Below are 22,081 nucleotides of genomic sequence, written 5' to 3' on the forward strand. Positions count from 1 at the left end.
CCCTGATCCATGAGAGGTTTACAGCTGGACTGTTCTTTCTACTGACGTGCATGACAGAAGTCATTTACAGGCTTATTTTATAATTACGAATTTTCACTACGGTTTTGGAAAGATTTACAGAAATATGTACAGGATAGAGTACACAACTTTGCAATTAGGACATTTCTAATTACTTTGATTGTAATCCTGGATTCCAAGAAATATGCTTCATTTCAAAATGTGACAATACATAAGGGGGAAAAGATTGGCCGTTTCCAGGCAAGACATTGGATCCACTGTGTGGATTTCAAGCTCCAGCTTCGAAGTCCTGTACTAAGAAAAACGAATAATGCGTCCAAAAGCCTTCCAAACACTTGAAGCTGACCTTTATAAGTAAACTAATGTTTTGTGTCAGCAATCGCCAGCATGAATGTCCTGCTGTTTCTGTTTCAACACCAAACTTGGATGTCAAAATACTGAGACAAATATGTCATGTGACCAACTACCATAAACAGGGGAGACACCACTCATTGACCCTGAACCCTTGTCCATCTCCCTAGCTATCTAAATTGCTGTGACTACTAAGCAATACAAGTATGTATCTTTGGCACAATGACAATATCCTGTCATTTTTAATTAACTCTGATTCTATTTATTATGAGTCATCGCTTACATACGGTACATGACATAGACAAGTTTGGTGCTTGGCTCTTATATGTTTTATATGTAAGTAGGATTTCCAACCAAGATTCAACATTTGTCATGGGCAATCGAGTTACGTGTGTTGCTTTCCAGGAGACAAACCAAATCTACAAAAATAATTGCTGTTTCTTGTTTTGCTTAGTCCAGTGACATTTTTGTGTCTACAGAGGGTCAGTCTGTCCTCGCAGGTCATGAGTGATGTTTATCATCTCACAGTCAAGCAAAATTCACACTGATCCTTCTTGTCAATTTTTTGCGCAACATTTTAAACATGGACAGATTTGGAGTCTGCTGCACACTGTATAAATGCCTCCACACAACACCACAGTTAAGTACTTCCCAAGAACATAATAACCTTTCAAGCCACAGACTTTACTCAAGTCAGTATGAACAGAACACTCTGATGAAGAGAAAATAATCTCACAAAGAAGAATTACCTTAATGTCAAGTATCATCCTCAGTGGCCTTGAACAAACTGGTGTATGTAGTCTGAAGTGCGTGAATAGCATCATTAAAATTAGACTGAACAAGCATTTGGTTTACTGTCAAAACTGAATGTAACACAGGCTAGATGTATGAGGCAAGTTTAATTTCCAGCAAATTTAAACATGCATCCTGTGTGGGAATCCAGACTTAAAATAATCAAAAGATACATGAAAAGGTACAGCAGGATGTTTTACAGAATTACAATATTAAATTCTGTGACCATAGCCCTTAGAAGTTTTAGTCTCTTCACTGTGGTGTTCACATGTTGCTTTGGATGAGTAAACTGGCTATAGACAAGAAGGGACTTTCAACTGAATGTATTGCTTCATGAGAGAAACAATCATATCCAAAGTGTGACAGACAACCTCTTAACCTCTTGGAGCAGCACATCTGTGAGCTCTGTACACTGAAGCTGGGAAAGTTTCAGTTTTTCATTTCTGAAAAACCAAGTTCAACCCATTAACTCCCACCGTGAACAAAAACACAAGTCTGTATTGCTGCAGAGGAGACAGAATGGAGGCTCACACTCAACGTTTTTGAGAACTGCTTGGAAGAGGGTTTTTTTTTAACATTATTACAAGTTGTAAGAACAAAATGAAAGAGCTCATCAAACGATTCATAAAAGGCCTTTCACCACACAAAAAATAATGGCTTTTCATTCATTCATTTCTACTTGTCTGTTAATAACCATATGGGTAAAACAAATGAAAATATATCCTCTGCTTACAGATGAACATTTTGACAGTTTGTGACAATGATAATGACAGCAAACCGCAAACTCACAAGTTTCAAATCATCTTCAGGAACTAATGAGGGGAAGTAAATAAAAATGAACCACATATAATAATGATCAGATGATGCAATTCAGAGTTAGGTTATAAAATAAGAAATGTAACTCTCTGTCAAAGCCTCCTTAAGAACAAATGGTAATTTAAGAGATGAAAAACTTGTCTGATGTATGATGACAATAATACAGTGGGAAAAAAACAAACACAAAATACAAATTCATCTTTTGTTCTTAACCACCTACACCCACCATCCTTCGTATTATAAATAATTAAAATCAGCTAGAAGATTAAATTAGAGGTTTTCTGAGTGATTGTCATCTGAACCAGCCAGATGACATGTGCAAATAAAACCAAGAATCAACCTACAATTCCTTATGTCCTGAGAAAACCTCATATCTCAAACAAACATTCAGCTTTTTGTGAGTGACGCACTACGAGAGAAAGATAATATGGTTTTATCTTGAATAAATGTATAGGTAAGACACTTGAATTCTTCCTCTTTGATAGAGCCTGGCAATTAAGACCTATGTGTTTTTCCTACAAATATTTTCATGGCATCCACTACTACACCTAATTAAGGGAAAATATTTAACAGTACACCAAACATTGCAATATGTTGAAATTTCACATAAAAAGGTTGGAGGCCTGACGAAGCAAACAGTGACATTAAGCAACAAAATGACCCCAGTAAGACTAATAAATGCTTTGAAATGATTAGAAATAAGAGTTAAAGTATTAGTGTGCTGAAAAAAAGTGAAAGCCTTTTTTTTTTTTAAAAAACACATCTCACAAAAATGGCAAAAGTTGAATAGATGACTCTTTAAGAAGGCAAAAATCATTCTGAGTTGCAAAAAATGTGAACAATCACACACTGAGGATGATGCCCAGAGCTCCTAAGAACAGCAAACATACAGGCAGGCAGAGCTGTACTGAAACGCTGCTTTAAATGATCCTATCAGCATAAAGGGCTGTACCGAAAAACACACACTGAATACTGTTTGTGTTCAACATTAGCTGTGCAGTTACAGTTCTCACTTATCAGTTCCTCTTACTGAAATATTCCACACCTCGTCAGACATGCTTAAGAGTGGAGAATTTTCTTGTTCAAGTTATCTGTGTTCGGCATTTACAAATGATTACTGGTGTGTACTTCTCACACTGAACCTTACTATCTGATACCAGTTTGTGGGTCTGGAAAACGTTCTGTGTCTGATTAAATCATGTAAAGCCTGCGTTAAGTTCAACTCAACAATGCCTGCAAAAATATTGCAAGATATTAAAAAAAAAATGTACCAGTTATTTGTGCAACATGTAAAACATTCTTCACAATATACAGAGGTGCACTGTTTTCCCGTACATGTTGCATATGCTACACAAAGCTAAATCTAGCTCACTGGAATCCATAAACAGATAACTTGGACTTTTATTCTCCAGGGGCAGAGACATCAGCTCACTGCAGATCCACTGTTGGTACTTATACAGAAAGAGGCAGCGACAGGACACTTGCGTCAAATATGTGCAAGGGAGGGAAAGCACATGTAGAGAACAGCTGTAAAGCTGTTACACAGATCTTCAGTAACTGCTCACTGCAAATGCAATGTGTGATATAACATCACAGTTGTTATATGCAATGATACAATTTTCCCCTCATGGAACATATTTGATGTGCCTGTTGTCCATAAACAGCTAAATGTTGCTAAATACCAAAATAAATCTTTTAATATTTTTTTCCTGACAGTATAGAAATGCCCCACAGATGACACAAAGCAAACATTACATTCCAAAGATTCATTCAAAGGTTGATTAAAAACAATTATTAAGACAAAATGATTTCATTCCAAGTAGTAGACCACAGAATGACCAGCTGACCACCCTGCGGTCAGGTGAGAAAACACACAAGCATGTGTGAATCTGTGCTCTCAGATTACAAATTCATATGCATGGTCTAAAACTCCGCACACAGATTGGTAAACTGTACCCAAAGTCAACAATCTAACCAAAATTAGGTGATTGTGCGCAGAATGCAGCGATGTCATCAAAACCTGTGAGTCAGGAGGAGTGAATGCAGCCTGACTGGCACGGACTGCTAAACCTTGGACATAGTCTCCTAATCCATGAACACAAATTTGTGATGGAGAGCTCAGATTTAAAGTGAATAATTTTTGTCTCACCTGACCCCAGAGGAGCAACGTACAGAATAGTTTACGTATTTTAAAAATTCTTTTGTGATTTTAAAAAGTCAACATTAAAAGCTACACTAGTGGTTGCAGCAGTTTATAAAATGCCCTTTGGGGCACTTCTTTTGTGCAGTGAGTGTGAGGAGAGGGCACCTCTGTGCCCCCAACCCCCAGTTAACAAACTATACATCATATGTAGTTTTTTACATCTCAGTTGGTTGAAGCTGTTTTAATTTTGTTCTTATTCTTAACTGAGGGAACTGAGTCTTGGAGTCCAGTGTGTGTCAGTGAAAGTTTGTATCCAGCCATGGCTGATCTACCAGTGAGTATCACTGGCTGACAGTGATTATGTGTTCAACAGGACAATCAATTCACATAAACATAGCTTGAAATTTTATATCCTGACAATCCTGACAGGGTTGAGAAAGGTATAAGTCAGTTCTTCTTCCTCTGTTATGCAGTCTCCATTCTCCAATTATCTTCTTTCCCTCCCTGCTCTGCTTTCCCTTTCAAAATAGCACTGCAAAGGGACATCCGACCTACTATTATTAACTGAGCAGGCTTTCAAAGGCCAGCCGTATCTGATATAATCATTTAGCCAGTTTGGCAGGATAACAACCACTTGCTTCACAAAGCAACAGAGACCGTAACAACCATCTGGCACCATTACCTTAAAAAAATACTGTTCCAGGGAGCAGCAGGAACTGCTGGAACCTACAGTAATAAACTGTATCGCCAGTGGCTCCACAATGTTGACCAACTGCTTGCTGCTACGACCCAGGAGTGAACCAGTGCTGGATGTGAGATATCCCGCGCTGTATCTGGCCAATGTAGAAGTCGGCATTTCTGGAAAAGTCCTGACAGACTGAGGAGTGGGAATCGCCCAGGGCACAGTAAAGGGCAGTGCCACCCACACTGATCACTACAGTAACCAGACAAAGCAGGAAGAGAAGCAGACAGGAGTCCCCACCGCCAACATCTGCAGAGAAAGACAGAGGGATAGATGCAGTGTGTTGGACAGACGTTCGAGAGCAGTGGACTAATAATCCAGGGAGACTTACGTTAAAGGAGAGATACAAGTCTCTACACCGAAAGCAATGATAATACAAACCTTGTTCATAGCCATCATCAGGGACTTTGAAACGGACGCGTCTTTTGGCAGGGAGATTCTCATGTCGAGGCTCAGAGCTACCAGATACGCTCACATTTTCCACACAAACACTCCGCTTTTTCAATATGGAGACCAGGCCAGAGGCAGGAGACATCTGAGGAAAGAAAAGTGTTAAGATAAACAGAATTTGTATTTATACAAAATACAGTTTGATCTGATCTTCATAAGCAACATCTTCACCGGCCATGTCCACCAGGTGTCAGTATATGAACAGCAGTGAACATTAACCTCACTAACATGCTCCCTCCAACAGATTTATAGTCATACAGTAAAAGAAGCTGCTTTCCTACGACAGAAGAAGTGAACATTTGACCTTACACGATCATGCCAGGCTCAATGCAAAAGCGTTTGCTTTACTTAATGTGACTGCAGATGAACTTTGGCCAAGTAGTGGTAGACTATGAAGGGCAGACAGAGTACCTGTCACATTAACCAATCACTGTGCTTACTGTTATATCATGTAGTCATACATTTACCTGCTGAGTGACACGTGAAATGATTTATTAATTTCCTCTCAACCAGTGTGTCCAAAATAAACATCAGTCATCAATAGTCATGATCTGAAAAGGTGCCAGGTATAATCAAACTACTTTCCAGATTGAGCTGTATAATAAATGCGAAAGACAACAACTGACTAACTGATCAGAGATCAGTATTTACTTCCACATAAACCTTGTAGTTTATGATCCTTTGCATTGGAAGCAGATTAGAAAGTGAAAAAGTGCTTTGTTGTTCCCTGTCACAGAGACTGAACTATGAAAATAAGTCAGTCAGTAGTGCTCGAGCATAAAGCTTAGTAATGACACAATCAGTGCTAATAAATCGAAAGAAGATACAGAACTAATTTCAAGTATTCATCCATTTTGAACTAATCGCAACAAAAAAAACGATGCAATTTCAACTCTCTGTATAGGAAGGGTTAAATGACAAATCGGCTTCCATATCAGCAAACAAATCCATTGGCTGGGTATCCTGGTAATAGCCAGGTAATACCATTAGTGCTCCTCAAAGGGGCCGCTGTGCTGTCCATTAGAAAAGGGTCATAGTGGACAGCCGCAGAGTGATAATGCTTAAAATAGTCATCAAATCGTCTAATTGCCAAGTTATCGTTCTAATAATGTGTTGTTGTTCTACCAGTGTGTTTTCGTTGAACTCAACAGTTATTTCTTTAGACGCTTGGGCTTAAGTGAAGACGAAATGTAACAAGTCATGCCAGGTTATATACACATCTGTACACATAATCCTAACACTACATTCGTGCATATCAGCATTCATACAAGTGCATCAACAAATGACCAAAACTATTAAAACTAATTAAATCAATCCAACATGACGTACACGTAACATATGAAAAGTCTGACGAGGTTACTGTCCCTTACTCATCCAAAAACAAGTATGATGATGTGCACACCTCCTCTACAGTGATGAGTTTAGCCATATTGTCCAGCGAGGCAGCTTCTCTGATGAGGTCAGCCTGTTCTAATTCATACTCGTCCTCCTCCTCTTCCTCCTCCTCACCCTGATCCTGCTGCTTCATAGGAGCCTCTTGAAGAAGCTGGGCCTCCTGGACCAGGCAGGTTTTAGTGACAATGGGATGAAATCATAACTTAGATATCAATAAATATTTATGGAGACAGCGATATGTTGCTCTATTCTCTGTCGGTCTACTATGACACAATGCTTACTGAAAGCAACACATGCAAGTTAAAAAAATACGCGAAATAGAGGAAGTGAGCCAATTTATATTTGCAGCAATAGAAACAATGGTTTGGTAACATAAATAGAGGAAATGAGTAGTTAGTATCAGCTTTCATAACCACTGTAACGTAAAAAACACAAGAGCAACTCAAACCTCATCAAGAGAAGAAAGTAACTGTCCTACTGATCCTGGTACTGTTTAACTGAAAAATAATTTCAGCAAACGAGCGTGTAAAATAAGTATCAAAACATACTTGTGACTCACAGATAAATTAAACAACAGACGTAAAATATTGAATGCAGTTCTCTATATTTACACTGATTTGCTATAAGTAAACAACATATTCTGATGTAGGTACCTGGGTCTCCTCATGTAGCTGCTCCTCAGCTAGGGCTTCCTGCTGCAGCTGTTGTGTCTCCACCTCTGCCCCACTAACTAGAGTCTCCACTGGGAGAGCTTTCTGACAAAAAGAAGAGTGTCCTTCCTTCAATCTCTCCTCCTCTTCGTCCTCTCCCTCATCTTCCATCTCCAAAGCCTCAGCTGTCTCCTCCTTGTCCGTTTCTCCTTCTTCCCTATTTGCCTCCCTTTCCTGTGCTAGACCAAAGTCTCCTCCCTGCTGCTCTGCGGGCTTGGGCTGATCCATTTCTCCAGCTGTAGAGGGGTGCAGTTCATTTCTTATGACTGAAATGGCGTGTCCTTCCCCTCCTTCCTTCTCTCCCTCTTCCCTGTCACTGCCCTGCCTGTCAGTCAGCTGAGATCCATTTAAACCATCCCTCTCCTTTAATTCTCTGTCTGGGTCTTCCCTGTCCTTCTCTGAGATCTCAGGGGAACTGAGCCTATCAACTAAATTAATGGAGGGTATGACTGGATGGCTGCTCTGAAAATGGCAGGAGTCTTCGGCTCTCTCTCCATCAACCTGACGGGCTGCATGAAAAAGGGAAGGTGAGTGAAGTTTATGTTAGTAGAATGAAAATAAATGCTCTACGGTGACAGTGATTTGTTTACAACAGGCAGGGAGAACATCTCTCAAATACAAGCCCAAGGTCCTCAACAGACAGACATAAAACCTTTAAAAGTACATCTTTTCACACAGTGCAATGAAATGGAAGCTGCTTACATCTGATTTCCCATGTATCTATTTTTCTGTAAGTTTCAGTATTAAGATTTTCTTAAAAATAAAACTACCAATTGGAAAAAAATGCCCAAGGCAAATCTTGTACGTAAAAATCTTTTGCAAGCTTAGAGTAGCACCATCAATTAGCCAATACCAACAGCATTAAACAGGTTTTCTTGATCTAATAACAAAATCCTTGTCCTTTGCCACAATTGTGAAAGTAAAACTAATCAATACACTGTCCTGTCACCCTTCTGAACAGTCAGGTACATCAAAGCTACTGAGTGCATGCATTTCACACCTTATACTCTTTCGACTTCCCTGTGGTTCATCAACTGAAGGGACAGTTCATGCCAGAATTAAAAATACATGCCATCTAGTTCATTACATCGGAGAGAAGGCTGACATCTCTACACATGATATCTCCACACTCTGGCAACCCAAACATAAACAGCAGTGCAGGTAAGAGGAAAATATGCATTTTTGATTTCAGGGTGAACTGTTCTTTTAACAAAAGACCAAACCTGTGGCCTTTTGCAACATACACATGCACACAGTATGAAATGAAACCAGCACGAAACGGTACCAGATATTGCCCCGATGTCTGATAAATAAAACAATGCACTGAGAAAATGCAACATGTTAGAATATTAAAAGTCTCATGACTTAAATAAGAGCTTTCAGCAACATTAAGATGGTTTTGCTTGTCTTAGACCGAATACTTCAAACTGAATCAGGACTTCCAGCTGAGAGAGCTCATTCTTCTTTCATCTGAAAGCTGTAGAAAAAAGCTAGTATGTGGACCTTGAGATACAGCGTTCCTGCTTTCCAAGGAAACACTGGTTTACATGCATTTCATTGTAGTATGTAATTTTCCTTTTGGTTGGCAGAAATGTTAAGTCCTTATGGTTTGTAGTTAATTCAAAGTCTAAAATATGCAGTTGTCACACTGACATTTTCACCCCCTCACCTGAGGCACATGGAGGCAGTGCACCACCTTCTTCTATTGTAGGCCTCAGAACATCCAGAGATGCCCACTGTACACACACATAAATAAATACATTACGTAGTGATACACACAACTGCATTTACATAGACTACACACAGTAGTAAGGTGCAAGTTACACTTTATTTAAAATCTACCACATGAATGCACGCAGACTAAAGTCAACAGAGGTGTAAACCACAGCATTAAAATGCAAAATACACATTTATACTGCAGTATCTTTTAATTATTATATTCTCTTATATTAAATAGTCTCTCAGTCACACACACATACAGACACAACAAAAATGATGAATGTCTTACCACAGCATCTTCAGCTCTTGGTCTATGAACAGAGGAGAGACGGAGAGTCAGAGTGAGATGGTGTAGGTACTGAAGGTCTGTTCTTGGTTTTAGTAAATGAAGACGTGAAAAATGGTTGACCCCCTCTCTACTCTCCCCATCTAATATTAGCCCAAACACATCTCCCTGGCTGTTAGAACGTGTGTGTGTGTGTGTGTGTGTGCGTGTGTGTGTGTTAAGCGAAGTGAAACCCTAGCAGTGTGATGGCTCAAATGTCCAAAAGTGCAGCAGCAGCAGCAAAGGACCATATGTTTAAACTATCACTGCAGTTCTCACCACACAAAGATACACATACACACAGTCATACAAACACAGATGTATACTACAATATAGTATAGTATGACTGAGTGAGTGTGTGTCTGACAGGTATAGTACACTGAGAATGTCTTATTAAATATTGAAAGATGCCAAGGTGGGCTTCACCTGACTAATATGTTACACTTGAATGAGCACACACCACAACACACACACGTCACACACTCCTCACCAAACAACACATACAGAGTCATATAATAATAACAATAACAATAAGTAACTTTGCAGGTGACTGATTATCGTGTTGTGATAATTAACACTTTGTAAATATATCACCACACATGTTGTCGGTAACCTGACTATCGTCTACATTTAAAGAAAAGGTCTGACATTTAGATAGATATGCTTGTATACAATCCCAGCTTCATCTTAGGTAAAATGACAATGTCACTTTAAAAATACGTATTCCTGTAAATCTAGGCATTTAGGCACAAAGGAGCAGAGTTATAACGATTTATTGACCACAAGCTGCACATTTATCATAGTTCTGTGTAAAACCCCTGCAGTAAACACGCATATTTCCCAAAATGTTGGACTAAATTATGGTTTAAATATCTTTAAGTATTTCCAAGGTCACCTGCCATCGGTAGGACAATATAAAGCATATAATACAAGTTAACCCTGTGGTTTTGAGAGCATTCTTGAAACCACAAAAGTTGAAAAATATGACAGGCATTTCAGTACCTTTCAGAAAATCTAGTGGTTTAGGTGACAATAAATAAAAACAATACAAAGAATAAATGTACTTGCAAAGAGGACACAGACACACATATGCACGCTGACTGACCGATTGTGCGTCTGGCAGATGTGTTTAAGAGTGTCCAGATGCTGAGTTGCCAGGTCAGGGGAAGTCGTTCTGCACTGACGCTCTAAGAGAGACACACAGAGATACAGATAGCTTGAAGTATGGTTGTAACTGTGAAGGAGCCTTTATGAGCTGAGCTGCCCTGTGAGTAATAAAAATATATCTGGAATCATAATCCTAAATGTTTGCTGATGGAATCTACATTATGTGATCACTGAAACTACATTAAATATAAATTACTGGGAGAGACAGAGGTGAAGTCGTATGGTCAAGTAGTCTTATGCTTTATTATTCTGCATATTAAGCATGTGGGCACATACAATGACAAGGAGGATATTCAGCAATATGTAAATCGGAGTGCCCAAACATTTTCCCTCAGAAGGCCAAAACTGAAATTTACTTGTGGGTCACAGACCACGAACAAGCACCTGTTTATTGTATTGTATTGATAAAATGCAAAATGGCACTTGCACCCCAAGTTCCCTTAACGGACTGATTTCCTCCACAAAAATGTCTGCCTGCCATGCTCAGATAAAAAAAATGATTCATAGTTGTGAATCATTTATATACAAAGAGCATTTAACTCATAAAAATAATAAAGCATAAACATTATGGTTTTCTAAAAGTCTTTTGATGTTTTTTTTCCTTAAACATCTGGGGAGCCAAAGTCATACTTACAGCAGGCCAACTTTGGCCTGTGGGTCCCACTTTGGGCAGCCCTGACCTCAAGAAACCCCAAAACTTCAACTGAAAGTAAAGCTGTTGGACTGCATAGTCCAACACATTCTTTTACAAGTGTATGGGTTATATACATTTTGTATATAAACTGCACTGTCTTATTTAATCTTTACATGTGAATATTTCTGATTCCAAGATATTAAACTCTAGTTTCCATTTTTAGAAACACCCAAAAACACGACAAAGTTTGAACTCTGCTGGTTAAGAGAGTACCCAGAGCTAGAGGTACTCTGAATATTTAACATATTAAATCTGTATTACAAGTAACACAACAAGTATTTTGTTACATAGACAGTAATATACACTACGTCTGTGTACGTGTGTATCTGATTCAAGTGTGCTGTGTGTACAAGCATTACCCCACTGCTCTTGTAGTGCATTCAGGTTTTCCAATAGTCTCTGGTGGTAGAGTCTCTCTAGCTTGATGCACCATAATGCCCGCTGGTCTGAACATCACAGGTTAAGAAACACAAAAACAAAGTTATACTGAAAAAAGGAGGGCAAACGGAGACAGAGAGGAAACAGAGTCAGGCCAAAGAAGAAGAAGTAAGCACTCCAGGATGCAGTGTCTCATGTTTATGGATATAAGCAGCAAAAACACAATCCTTCTTTGACATGCTTCAATGCTTTCTCTCCCTCTTAACTAGCCTTCTATACATGCTTGACATAGCTAAGCTAGTTTTCCCTACTGTTTGACTCTCACGTTTCTTCCCTCCCTCTGCATGGGTTTCCTCTGATTAAACCTGTCAAAATTTCAATTTCTTTCACTCTGCTGCCTTTCTTCTTCCCTTCAGTGCACCCCCATCCCTTCATTCTACTCTATTTTAGACTTTATCTTTATTGACTAAGTGTTAAGCGTTTGTATAAGGGTGTCTCTTTCTGTTAGTCTGGCTGCAATGCATTCATGTAGTGTGTTTGCGCCACAAAGTGATGATGAACATTTCAATTTCAAAACTGTTTTCTTGGATGAGGTTGAGGGTCTACATAATGAGCCACAATTAATCAGAATGATACAGAGACAACTCACTAAAAGGGATTTTTGAATCATCGAGTGCTGAATGTCAACATTTCATTATAAATTATCTGCAATTTTTATTCATCGGACAAGGAAGTCATTTGGCAGCATACTGTAGTTTCTTTCCTTTCCACTAAACAGATTTGGGGTTAATCTATTTGAGTACTTGTCTTCCGTCTGAGTATGTTCCTTCTGTCCTTCTGCCTCTCTACCTTGTGAGCCTCTGGGTATTTTGGATGAGCAAGCTAAGCTACTACTGCTTTTCCTCACTCTTCCACCTTCCTGTAATTATCCCTCTTCATGTTCCCCTTATCTTGCTTTCTTTTCTCTCTCTGTTCAGCGTTTTCTTATCTTCTCTTTTCAAGCTCAAGTTGTTTTTACACTGTCCACTTCTGTGCTCTTTTTAACTTCATTGTCTGTAAAAGGTGAGGTGTGAGGTATCGAGTGAACTTTAACTTTACCAGTAAAGTTACAGTCCACCAACTCCTTAAGATCTAAGCATAGCATCTGAAATAATACAGCGTAAAAAATGAACTGCAGTTTAAAATAACACATGAATAAAAAACTTGTATGGACAAGCAGACAAGGAGCAAAGTAAGCACAGAGGAGATAAGTGTATGACACACTTAGCACAAATTAAAATTAGAAGCTGCGCCCCTCCACCGAACCACAATACAAACAGACACAACAATAAGGATACAGTCTTCATGAAGGACAAAGGCCTCAGCAATCTGCAGAGAGACAAAGAGAGCAACTCAAACTTTTAATAAAGTGCATGTTTTCAGTAATGCCACAGAAATCATATTAGAATTTGTGAATCAGGCTCAACAGGGATTTGAAACCAGACTGGAACTGTTCCTCATGTTGGTTTCTGAACATGACACAAGATCCAAAACTGAGATGTGACAAAGTACAAAAAACAAGTAAAAAAGAAAACAAAAACCACTCTAAAGAAAGCTGTGACTGTGCTGCGACTGCCTCAATGACCTTTACAATCATTAACTATGACAGAAAAAACATAATCTGATCTCAGAAGCAAAACACAATTAGAAAAAAAAAGCAGTTAAGCACATAAGCAAAGGTGAAAAGGAGAGTGAGAGTGAAATGCAAGACAAAAAACAAGAGACCGTGGTGGACACTCTACCTCTCTTCAGCAAGTGTCACTTTCATGCTGCTCGGCTGTGTGTGAGACAGAGAGGCAAGCAGAGAGAAAGAGAAAGAGAGAGAGAGAGAGAGAGAGAGAGAGAGAGAGAGAGAAAGAGAAAGAGAGAGAGAGAGAGAGAGAGAGAGAGGGCAGAGGAGGAGAGAGAGGGCAGAGGAGGAGAGAGAGAGAGAGAGAGAAAGAGAGAGGGCGGAGGAGGAGAGGGAGAGAAACAGAGAGAGAGGGGGGAGGGAGAGAAAGAAAGAGAGAGGGAGGAGGGAGAGAGAGAGAAAGAGAGAGAGAGAGAGAGAGGGAGGAGAGGGAGGGAGAGAGAGAGAGGGAGGAGAGGGAGGGAGAGAGAGAGAGAGGGGGGGAGAAAGAGAGAGAGAGGGAGGAGGGGGAGAGGGGGAGAGAGAGAGAGAGAGAGGGGGCAGAGGAGGAGAGGGAGAGAGAGAGAGAGAGAGAGAGAGGGAGGAGAGGGAGGGAGAGAGAGAGAGAGAGAGAGAGAGAGGGCAGAGGGGAAGAGGGTGAGGGACAGAGAAAGGGTGGAGGGGGAGAGGGAAAGAGAGAGAGAAAGGGAGGGAGGGGGAGGAAGAGAGAGAGCGAGGGAAAGAGAGAGAGAGAGAGGGAAGGAGAAGGAGGGGGGGAGAGAGAGAGCGGGCGGGAGAGAGAGAGAGAGGGAGGGAGGGAGAATGGCACAGAAGGCTCTTCTTGTATTTCCAGTGAGAGAGATGTGGTGACGACTGAACTGACATCTGTAGCTAACTGCCTTACTGGCACCGTTCAGATACACAGCTGTAAAGAGTTTAAACCTGTCTTCTGTTTTTTTAACATCAGTTATGCCACAGACAAGACAAACATACAAGCGTACTTTAAGATTCAGGATTTCTTCCATGCAAATTTTTTGATGTGAACATCAATATACAGTACATTCACAGATGAAGATGGATTTTACCTTTCAATGTTGATGAGAATGAGAATACAATAAATAAAACAGATTAGACTAATTGTAATGTTAATCTTTCTGTATTTTTCTGGACATGTACTCAATGAAGTCTGAACAATCTCTCCATTCACTGGCCCTCCACGCTGTGTTCTCTGTTTGTTCTCCCACAATTCATATTTATGTTAATGGTGTTGGCTTTGAACCTTATGGGATCCTGACTCTCCCTCCCTCTTTCTTTTTCCTAAAACCAATATGCCAGACCTAGACCAGTTTTATTTAAATGACTTAATTAGTTAATTGGACTATTTTATCTAACTCTGAATACCGACTACAAGTGTACATGTTAAGTTATTATATGATTCATCAACTCCAAAATTTCAGAAAAGAAGTCTTACCTAAAACAGTCACACCCAGTTCCATTTTAACCTGCATCTTATTGTTATACTGTTAGATTTACTTGTAAGTGAGGAAATAATTAGCACATCATATTCACCACTGTCAATATAGTTATTGTCCACATGCCAAACCCTCAAAACCTTGTGTTTCAAAACAATTGTTTTGCAAATTCAGGCCATGTACATGACCCTTCATTCTTCATGGCTTTTCAGTTACTTAGTCATGTAAAGTCCTGCAAAGTCCTGCTGTAAACAAAACAGGAGTGTGCACAAATATGTTCATCATCAGGATTGGAAATAGGTGTGTTGTACAAAAGATTCTTGACCTTTAATGATGAGCTTTCTTTGTACCTGCAAATAATTGATAGCTTTTGATTATTAGGTTAAGATTAGAACTGCTGTAAAGATCATTTTGTGCAATTACCAGAAGTGAAACGTCACTTTCTCTACAAGCTCACTTACAGGAGACAGTGGAAAAACAAAAGCTGGTGGCTCTACTTTCTGTCTTTTTGTCAAATTTTACTCTTTATTTTCTTTTAAATATTTGTATTTGCGTAGAAATCTATAAATTTATACAGAAAAGGCAACTTCTTCGGATTTTACAATGTTTCAATGATACTGGCTTAGTGGCTTCTTGGTGTCTCTCTCTCTCTCACACACACACACACCTGTTTGCCTCAAATTAAGCAAAGCTCAGGTGTGCCTGGTGGAGGGATTTGTAAATCAAACTGACAGAAAACATTCACACACCCCATAACATACATGTCCAGTCACGCAGATCTATGCTGGAGCAAAACGAGCAGAGAAAGACTGACAGTGCATGTTTTTTTTCTGTAGTGCAGCTTATCTGCATACTAGTGTGCTTGTCTGCACTTTGTGTTTGTGTTTATAGACACTGAAGACACCCATGCCTCAGGGTACAAAGTGCCATTCTGATTATGGTGTTGAGTGGATAACAGTGATTTAATAGGGTGAGAGCAAAAATTTAAGGAGACTAAAAATACAGAAAGACAGTAAGGAAAACTTTAAGAAACCGTCAGAGGAAAGAGTGCCTGTTCAAATGAGTGACTGCTGATACACAGTTCTGTATATCTCACACACAGTATGCCAGAAATAAGACAACAGGTTACCTGGTGAAGGTACTGTGGAAGGTGGGTGTCATCTCCTCTTTGTGCCAACTGCTCAAGAGACTCCAGCAGAGCAGGACTTGGAATAGGTCCTGTGGTGCAGGTGGAGACTGAGAAACAAGTGGGCAGTGGAGTGGAGGTAATTTGTTTCCAATCTGAGGTTATAGGTCCTGTGGTGGAAGTGGAGTCTGTGCCAGTTGTCATAGGCCCTGCGGTGAAGGTAAGGGGTCCTGTTGTTGCACTCATAGGAGTGGAAGCGATGGAAGTATTGAGCCTTGTGGCACAAGCAGTTACTGTAAAGGTCTCTGCAGTTGAGGTGATAGGTGGTGCATATAAACTGGAAAACCCTCTGGTGCATGTGAGCCCATGGTTGAAGATGGGCTCTGTGGATGAGGTAAAATGTTCTGCAGTTAAGTTAGCATTTTTTGCAATCCTTTCTGTAGTTTCTCTGATACATGTAGGCACAGGTGGGCTAGTATGCCTTAAATCAGAAATCATAGTAAGTGTGGCAGAATCTACAAGCCCTGTGGTGAAGGTGGGACCCAGTGTAATAGACCCTGTGTTTGAGGCAACTGATTCATTGCTGGAGGCACGAGTCCCCACTTTGACATCACTCTGGCTCAGCGCCACTTCACTGATGGGATATGCAACTTCTGGACCGACCACTGGAATGACAGGGGATGTAGGCTCTGGACTGGTTGCAGGGCTGAAAGGATATGGAGTCTCCAACAAACTCCCTACAGAAGGAAAGAAAGATAGCAACGAGCACAGCACATGATGAGAGAGAGACAGAGAACATCCTGAAACAATATGACTCACAAAAAGCTCTCCACAACTCCTGAGAACACAGGTGTGTAACGGCCTGTTAGAGTTAAGCACAGTCCCAGTACAATACTGATAATTGTATTTGGGAACAAAATTCAGGAGTTGAAAAGAAAACTGAAAAGAATCAACTTCCTGGGCTTGTTATAAGTAGTATAGATCTTGTTAAAGTACAGGAACATGTACTGATGAAGCACTGTAATCCATAGATAAACAGATGGATTGCTTTAGATTTAAGACATAAGCTATAAACACATACCTCATAGGTGCAAATGAGCAATAGAAATGTTCACATTCTTTCCTTCTAAAATCAATTGTGGCATGTTAAAACATACATTCTTACCAATACAGCGACTTTTCAGTTTGTGTGTGTGAGTGAGAGTAGATGCAAATATAGAAGTGCAGATGTGTGCTATAAGCTGGTTCTGTTTGACTAACAGAATCACAGATACCATACCATCTCTGACTAGCAGGAAACAAGAAACACACTTGCTATCTTAGTATAGACAATATTTTTATTGCTATAAACAAGCATTGTGAGGACTTATCTGTTTCTGAAGTCATTTTGACAGGTCCTCTCAACTTTAAAGGGCTGTTTGAGGTTAATGCTTAGATTTAAGGTTAAGATTAGAATCAAGTTTAGGGTAAAAGGCTTTAAAACAGTGAGCAAGCCAGAATCTGACCAGAGCAGTGACCTTCAAGACACTGTTGCTTCACAGATCAGAATTTGTTAGAATTGCTAGATTAATGATCAGCATATATTTGTGAGTTAGTGTCCCTGATACTTAAAAACACTTAATCATGCATTGCCAGGCATAATATTTCCACTTGACATTTGTTGGATGATCAGATTATTTGGTGTTGAACCGAGCTAAATAAGATGCTTTGATCACTTTAAAGATTAAAGTGCTGTAATTTGTAGATGTTAACATGCACTGATGTTGTCCAAAAGTGGAAAATTTGATGTTAGTGTGTTTTTCTACATCTTCTCTTAGATTATTTTATACTGTAAATATATTAGTTTTTACACTGACAATAAATTAATATGCATGCAATATGAATACAACTCTACACCACAGAGCAATGTGGTTTCTTTGAGCTCTTTGTTTTCATTTTTCCAGCAAAATTTCTGTTTAGTTCTATATCACTCACTGGCCGTTTTAAGTGATTGGCAGCCAGAGGAGATGAAAAGACCTTGGAGACATTTACCAGGTAGCCAGAAAAATGACTCCAAATGAATACACATATTCTTCTGAGTCTGTTGGATGTATGAATAAGCATTTGTTTCCCAACGTGTCAGCCATAAAAAAATACAGTGATAATATGCTCAGCTATGTATTTGTTAGCTTGACATTTTTTTCTTTGAGATTTGTGCCCCCATATGGACAAAAAAAAGTATTACTTGCATAAAAAAGAAAGAAACAAACATCTGAAAGAGTACTGGTGTGTCAAAGTATGTGTCCATGTGTGTATAATATGATTTTCTCTTTCATGTGTGTATGTTCCCTACCAGTTTCTGAGTAGGAGGAATCTGTCATGGGAGTGTCTGGAGACTGACAGCGAAGTAGAGAGCTTGATGCCTCTGAAATTTCCTCCTCCTCTTCTTCTTCTTCCTTCATGACCTCATCAATGTCTTCTTCATCATCCTCTCTGCCTCCTTCCATATATCCCTCCTTTTCCTGTTTCTCCACCGTGTCCTTCCCATTGTCACTGGGAGAAGCTTTCTGGATGAGGTCACACCCCCCTCCATCTTCTTTTTGCAACAGAGAGAGACTCTCAGTCTTTGTGAGCATATTTGTCTCATTGAGATTTTGAGTTTGGGCAGTGAGAGTCTCAGGGCTGGATAGATTATCGCAGTGGTCAACCTCACCCACCTGAACCTGAGACATTACTCTGCCCTCCCTCTCAAACTGACCTGGTGATAAAAAAAAAACAAAAAACATAAAGTTGAACTTTATGAACAAAAACACTAAATAAAGAAGTAAGAAACCCAAAGAACAACTGAATTCCTATATAATGCAGTATCAACTTCTTTCAGTTGATTATGACTACATGTTTATTAATCAGTTGCAACTAAAGTCAGAGGAACAATAGCGTAGAAATAGAAACTGCACCCAGCCCTCCTCAAACTCAAAAAAGCCTGAGGTAATGATATCTTGGCAATTAATCGCATCCAATTAGTATTTACATTGTGGTTTTGAGGCTCCTGGACCTAAATATGTTGACCTTATATTTTGTGTTATGCTTTTAAATTTAAATACTCACCACCATGATCCATCTGGTACAAACGTTACAATGTGTGACCTTTCAGCCTGAAGGTTTGTGCTGTCTATTAGACAAGCCCTTCTTCAAGCCTGCAGAGAGAGAGGAGAATGAGACAAACCACAGGCTGATATGAACAACAGAAGAAACACAGATAAAGTCAGACTCTATTCAGAGACAACAGTGACAGTGAGAAACGGTGAGTTAGGAAACAAGTTTAGCATCATTCCAGACTTGCCAAACAAACCCTAGGGCTTAAAAAGATTTTAAAAATCTCCAGAGTGCAACACCTTCTCCTGCAGGATTGACACAAACTCCTAACCTTTTGAAGGACACTCATTGAAATACTTGTAAATTCAAAATTTCAACCCCGGAGTGCTGTAGGAGCAAATAACGTGACCATTTTATTTTTGTAACATTTTGAAAAAAAAAAAATGCATTTTCATGTAGACAATCAAGTTGAACAAAGTGACAATGTATTGTTCCTGCAATAAATACATATCAAAACATAAACAACAACATTAGACCTTTCCTTCACGCTACCCAATAACAATCATAACATCATTAGGCCTTTCCTTGATGGTGTCCAGTAACAATAATAACAATAGCCTTTCCTTGATTCCTTGGTACCAAATAACAGTAACAATAACATGAGGCCTTTAGCTTAAGTGCTCAAATATGGTCACTTGCCCTATAAAGGGTTAAGATACAAACCTGACAGGTATTATGTAGAAACACAAAAAAAACGACCGAAAACTCTGTTCAAGTCCTAAACCTGTAAGAAACAGTGACAGCTATGAAGGCAGTATTAAGCTGCTTTGTCACTGTTGCTCACTAATGTTAACACACGGATTCAAGTGGGTGCGACATTAATTACCAAGGGCACCTAAAGCAAAACTAGTATAGCACTGATGTGACCAAGTTTTCCAGTTGTCAAAGGAACTAGCAACTCTCAACATATACAAAAGTAACCAATATTCCATTTAAAAATTAAAAAACTAAAGGTTTATAATATTTTTCCAAGTAAAGTGCCCCACACAAACACACTAATGACTTCTTGCACTGACTTTGACCCTTATCACTGGCATCAGTATGCATAGTCATATCCAACGTACCAACAGTCATCCTCAGTCAGTCAACCTCAAAACCTCCATAAACACATGCATACACACTGATAAAAGCCTGTTTCAGAGGAATTAGGCTGCCCTGATTTCCTGCGGCAATAACTATTCTTTCTTTAACTGTTATTTCTTTCTTTCTGTATTGCCTGGTATAAGACTCAGACAACTCAGACAGCAAAAATAAAAATGCAAGTCTGAACAAGCACAACTTTAGTTTCCTGTATGCATATTCTCATTAAAACTGTTCAAAAAATATGGTAACATGTACACAAAGAAATACCTTGGGAGGTAAGCCCATAAACACACTGAGTACTGCTGTCTCCACAGGGAGGTAAGAACCATTGGGAGAACATAACCATCTTGCCTCTAGGTTGCATAAGCTTTATATATTAATAAGAGGCAACGACCTCTGGACACATACGTCATATATTCTAACAGACAGATATTGACAAGGTATTGAAATACAAAGAGAACTGAGTATGGGATGAGAGAGATTTGAAGTCTAGTTACTACAAGCTCTAAATATCCCTCTGGAAGATAAACAGTCCCAGATCGTGGTAAACAACTGTAACACTCAGGCTTATGCAACAACCACCTTCACATTACCCACACAGGTGTCACTGTACCTGTCATACAATTCCTCATGCTTTGTGGATGTTTCTTTCAATCTAAAGTATCCTGTAGCGTCCCTCTCCCGCAGAGACATCCGTCCATACAATCATCCATTCTCTCCTCTTTTTGTCTGTGCTCTATTCCACAGGGGACCATAAATAATGAAACACAGAAGAAGGGACAAACGGAGAAGGGAAGTCTGCCAACCCCCGTCCTGTTAGAGGCCACTAAAATGAATGGGGCAGCAGAGCTACAGCCAGGAACTTAGCCCCCCAGAAAAATAACATGAAATGATAAACCTTCAGGTTATGTTTACATATAAATTAGGTAAACTCACTAAAACCTTGTTAGCAAATGAAACGTGACACATTTGCAGTACCTGCACCGGAGTCTGTCAAAGAGGTGGGACATTGCTGTTGGCGAGTCATCAGTTTAAGCCAGCAACCAGAAATGTGTGACCTAACTAGTTAGAAGTTTGTTGTATATTTAACGTCGGCTAGCTAATGTTAGACAAGTTGATGACCCCAAGTAAACACAGACAAGTGTATCAGGTAGTGACAGAAAATACACATACAGTGACACCAGACAACGACAGCCTTTTCCACCACTTATTCTGTTAAAGTTAACTGGTTAACCGCTAGTTGCAAAAGGACTAAAACTAAACTAGCTGTGTTTGATTAAACCCAGCTAACTGGTAACAGTGAATATGATGTGAGGAGACTAGCTTAATCGCTATCGCTACGGTCCAGGCAGAGTAGCTATAACGTAAACGATATGCTTACTGACAGGCTTGTAACGTTACTATTTCATTAAATTGGCTCTAGGTAGAGAGCATTAATGACTACCCAATAATAAGCTAGCTAAACGGCAACAGCGACAGATTAGCTAGCAAGAACGTATGTAAACCATTAGACTGCTGTTGCTAGCTAACGTGAGCTAACTCGGCATAGTAGACACATCTGGGCACCACGGCGCGGAAAAAAAACCTTAAAAATATAAACCGCAACCTTTAACTTACGATCACGTCCTAGCTTTCAAAGCATTAGCCGTTACAGCTTCAGTGACACAAAGGAGCCAAATGGTACGTACGTTTGCAAAGGCTGACAGAAATGTAAAAGCTCGGGCATCTGACACTTTGCAGGTGATGTTGTTGTGATGACTGAAGGTGTTACCAGCAGACAGTGAGGGGTCGCTGCTACAGCTGTCACCAAGCCTGAAATGTGTACTGCTGGTGGAAAATCTACTGACGCAAGATGCGCTCTCGCCATCTTCTGTTTCTACGCTGTTAGTACGTGGATTTTTTTTTTTCCGAGGCGGG

General features: G+C 39.7%; 1 protein-coding gene across 5 annotated transcripts; it reads right to left on the reverse strand.

The window, feature by feature from the left end:
- Window positions 1-1,249: 1,249 nt before the first annotated feature.
- cnsta (consortin, connexin sorting protein a) lies at window positions 1,250-22,078 on the reverse strand. 5 transcript variants are annotated; one of them, XM_046383886.1, is made up of 13 exons: window positions 21,853-22,078; window positions 19,034-19,122; window positions 18,279-18,683; window positions 15,950-16,683; window positions 13,038-13,068; window positions 11,682-11,768; window positions 10,567-10,648; window positions 9,426-9,447; window positions 9,087-9,153; window positions 7,361-7,926; window positions 6,715-6,867; window positions 5,244-5,397; window positions 1,250-5,111 (listed from the first exon to the last, which is right to left on the reverse strand). In XM_046383886.1, exons 2-13 carry the CDS (start codon window positions 19,044-19,046, stop codon window positions 4,903-4,905), a joined length of 2,523 nt encoding a protein of 840 aa, XP_046239842.1. In that variant the 5' UTR covers window positions 19,047-19,122; window positions 21,853-22,078; the 3' UTR covers window positions 1,250-4,902. The 5 variants fall into 5 exon arrangements, 4 of the variants coding, with proteins under 4 accessions (XP_046239842.1, XP_046239849.1, XP_046239858.1 ...); XM_046383893.1 differs by having other exon boundaries at window positions 21,782-22,078; XM_046383902.1 differs by lacking the exon at window positions 21,853-22,078 and adding an exon at window positions 20,778-21,846.
- Between the last annotated feature and the right edge of the window lie 3 nt (window positions 22,079-22,081).

This window comes from Scatophagus argus, chromosome 1 (genome assembly GCF_020382885.2).
Source record: "Scatophagus argus isolate fScaArg1 chromosome 1, fScaArg1.pri, whole genome shotgun sequence".
Classification (NCBI taxonomy): domain Eukaryota; kingdom Metazoa; phylum Chordata; class Actinopteri; family Scatophagidae; genus Scatophagus; species Scatophagus argus.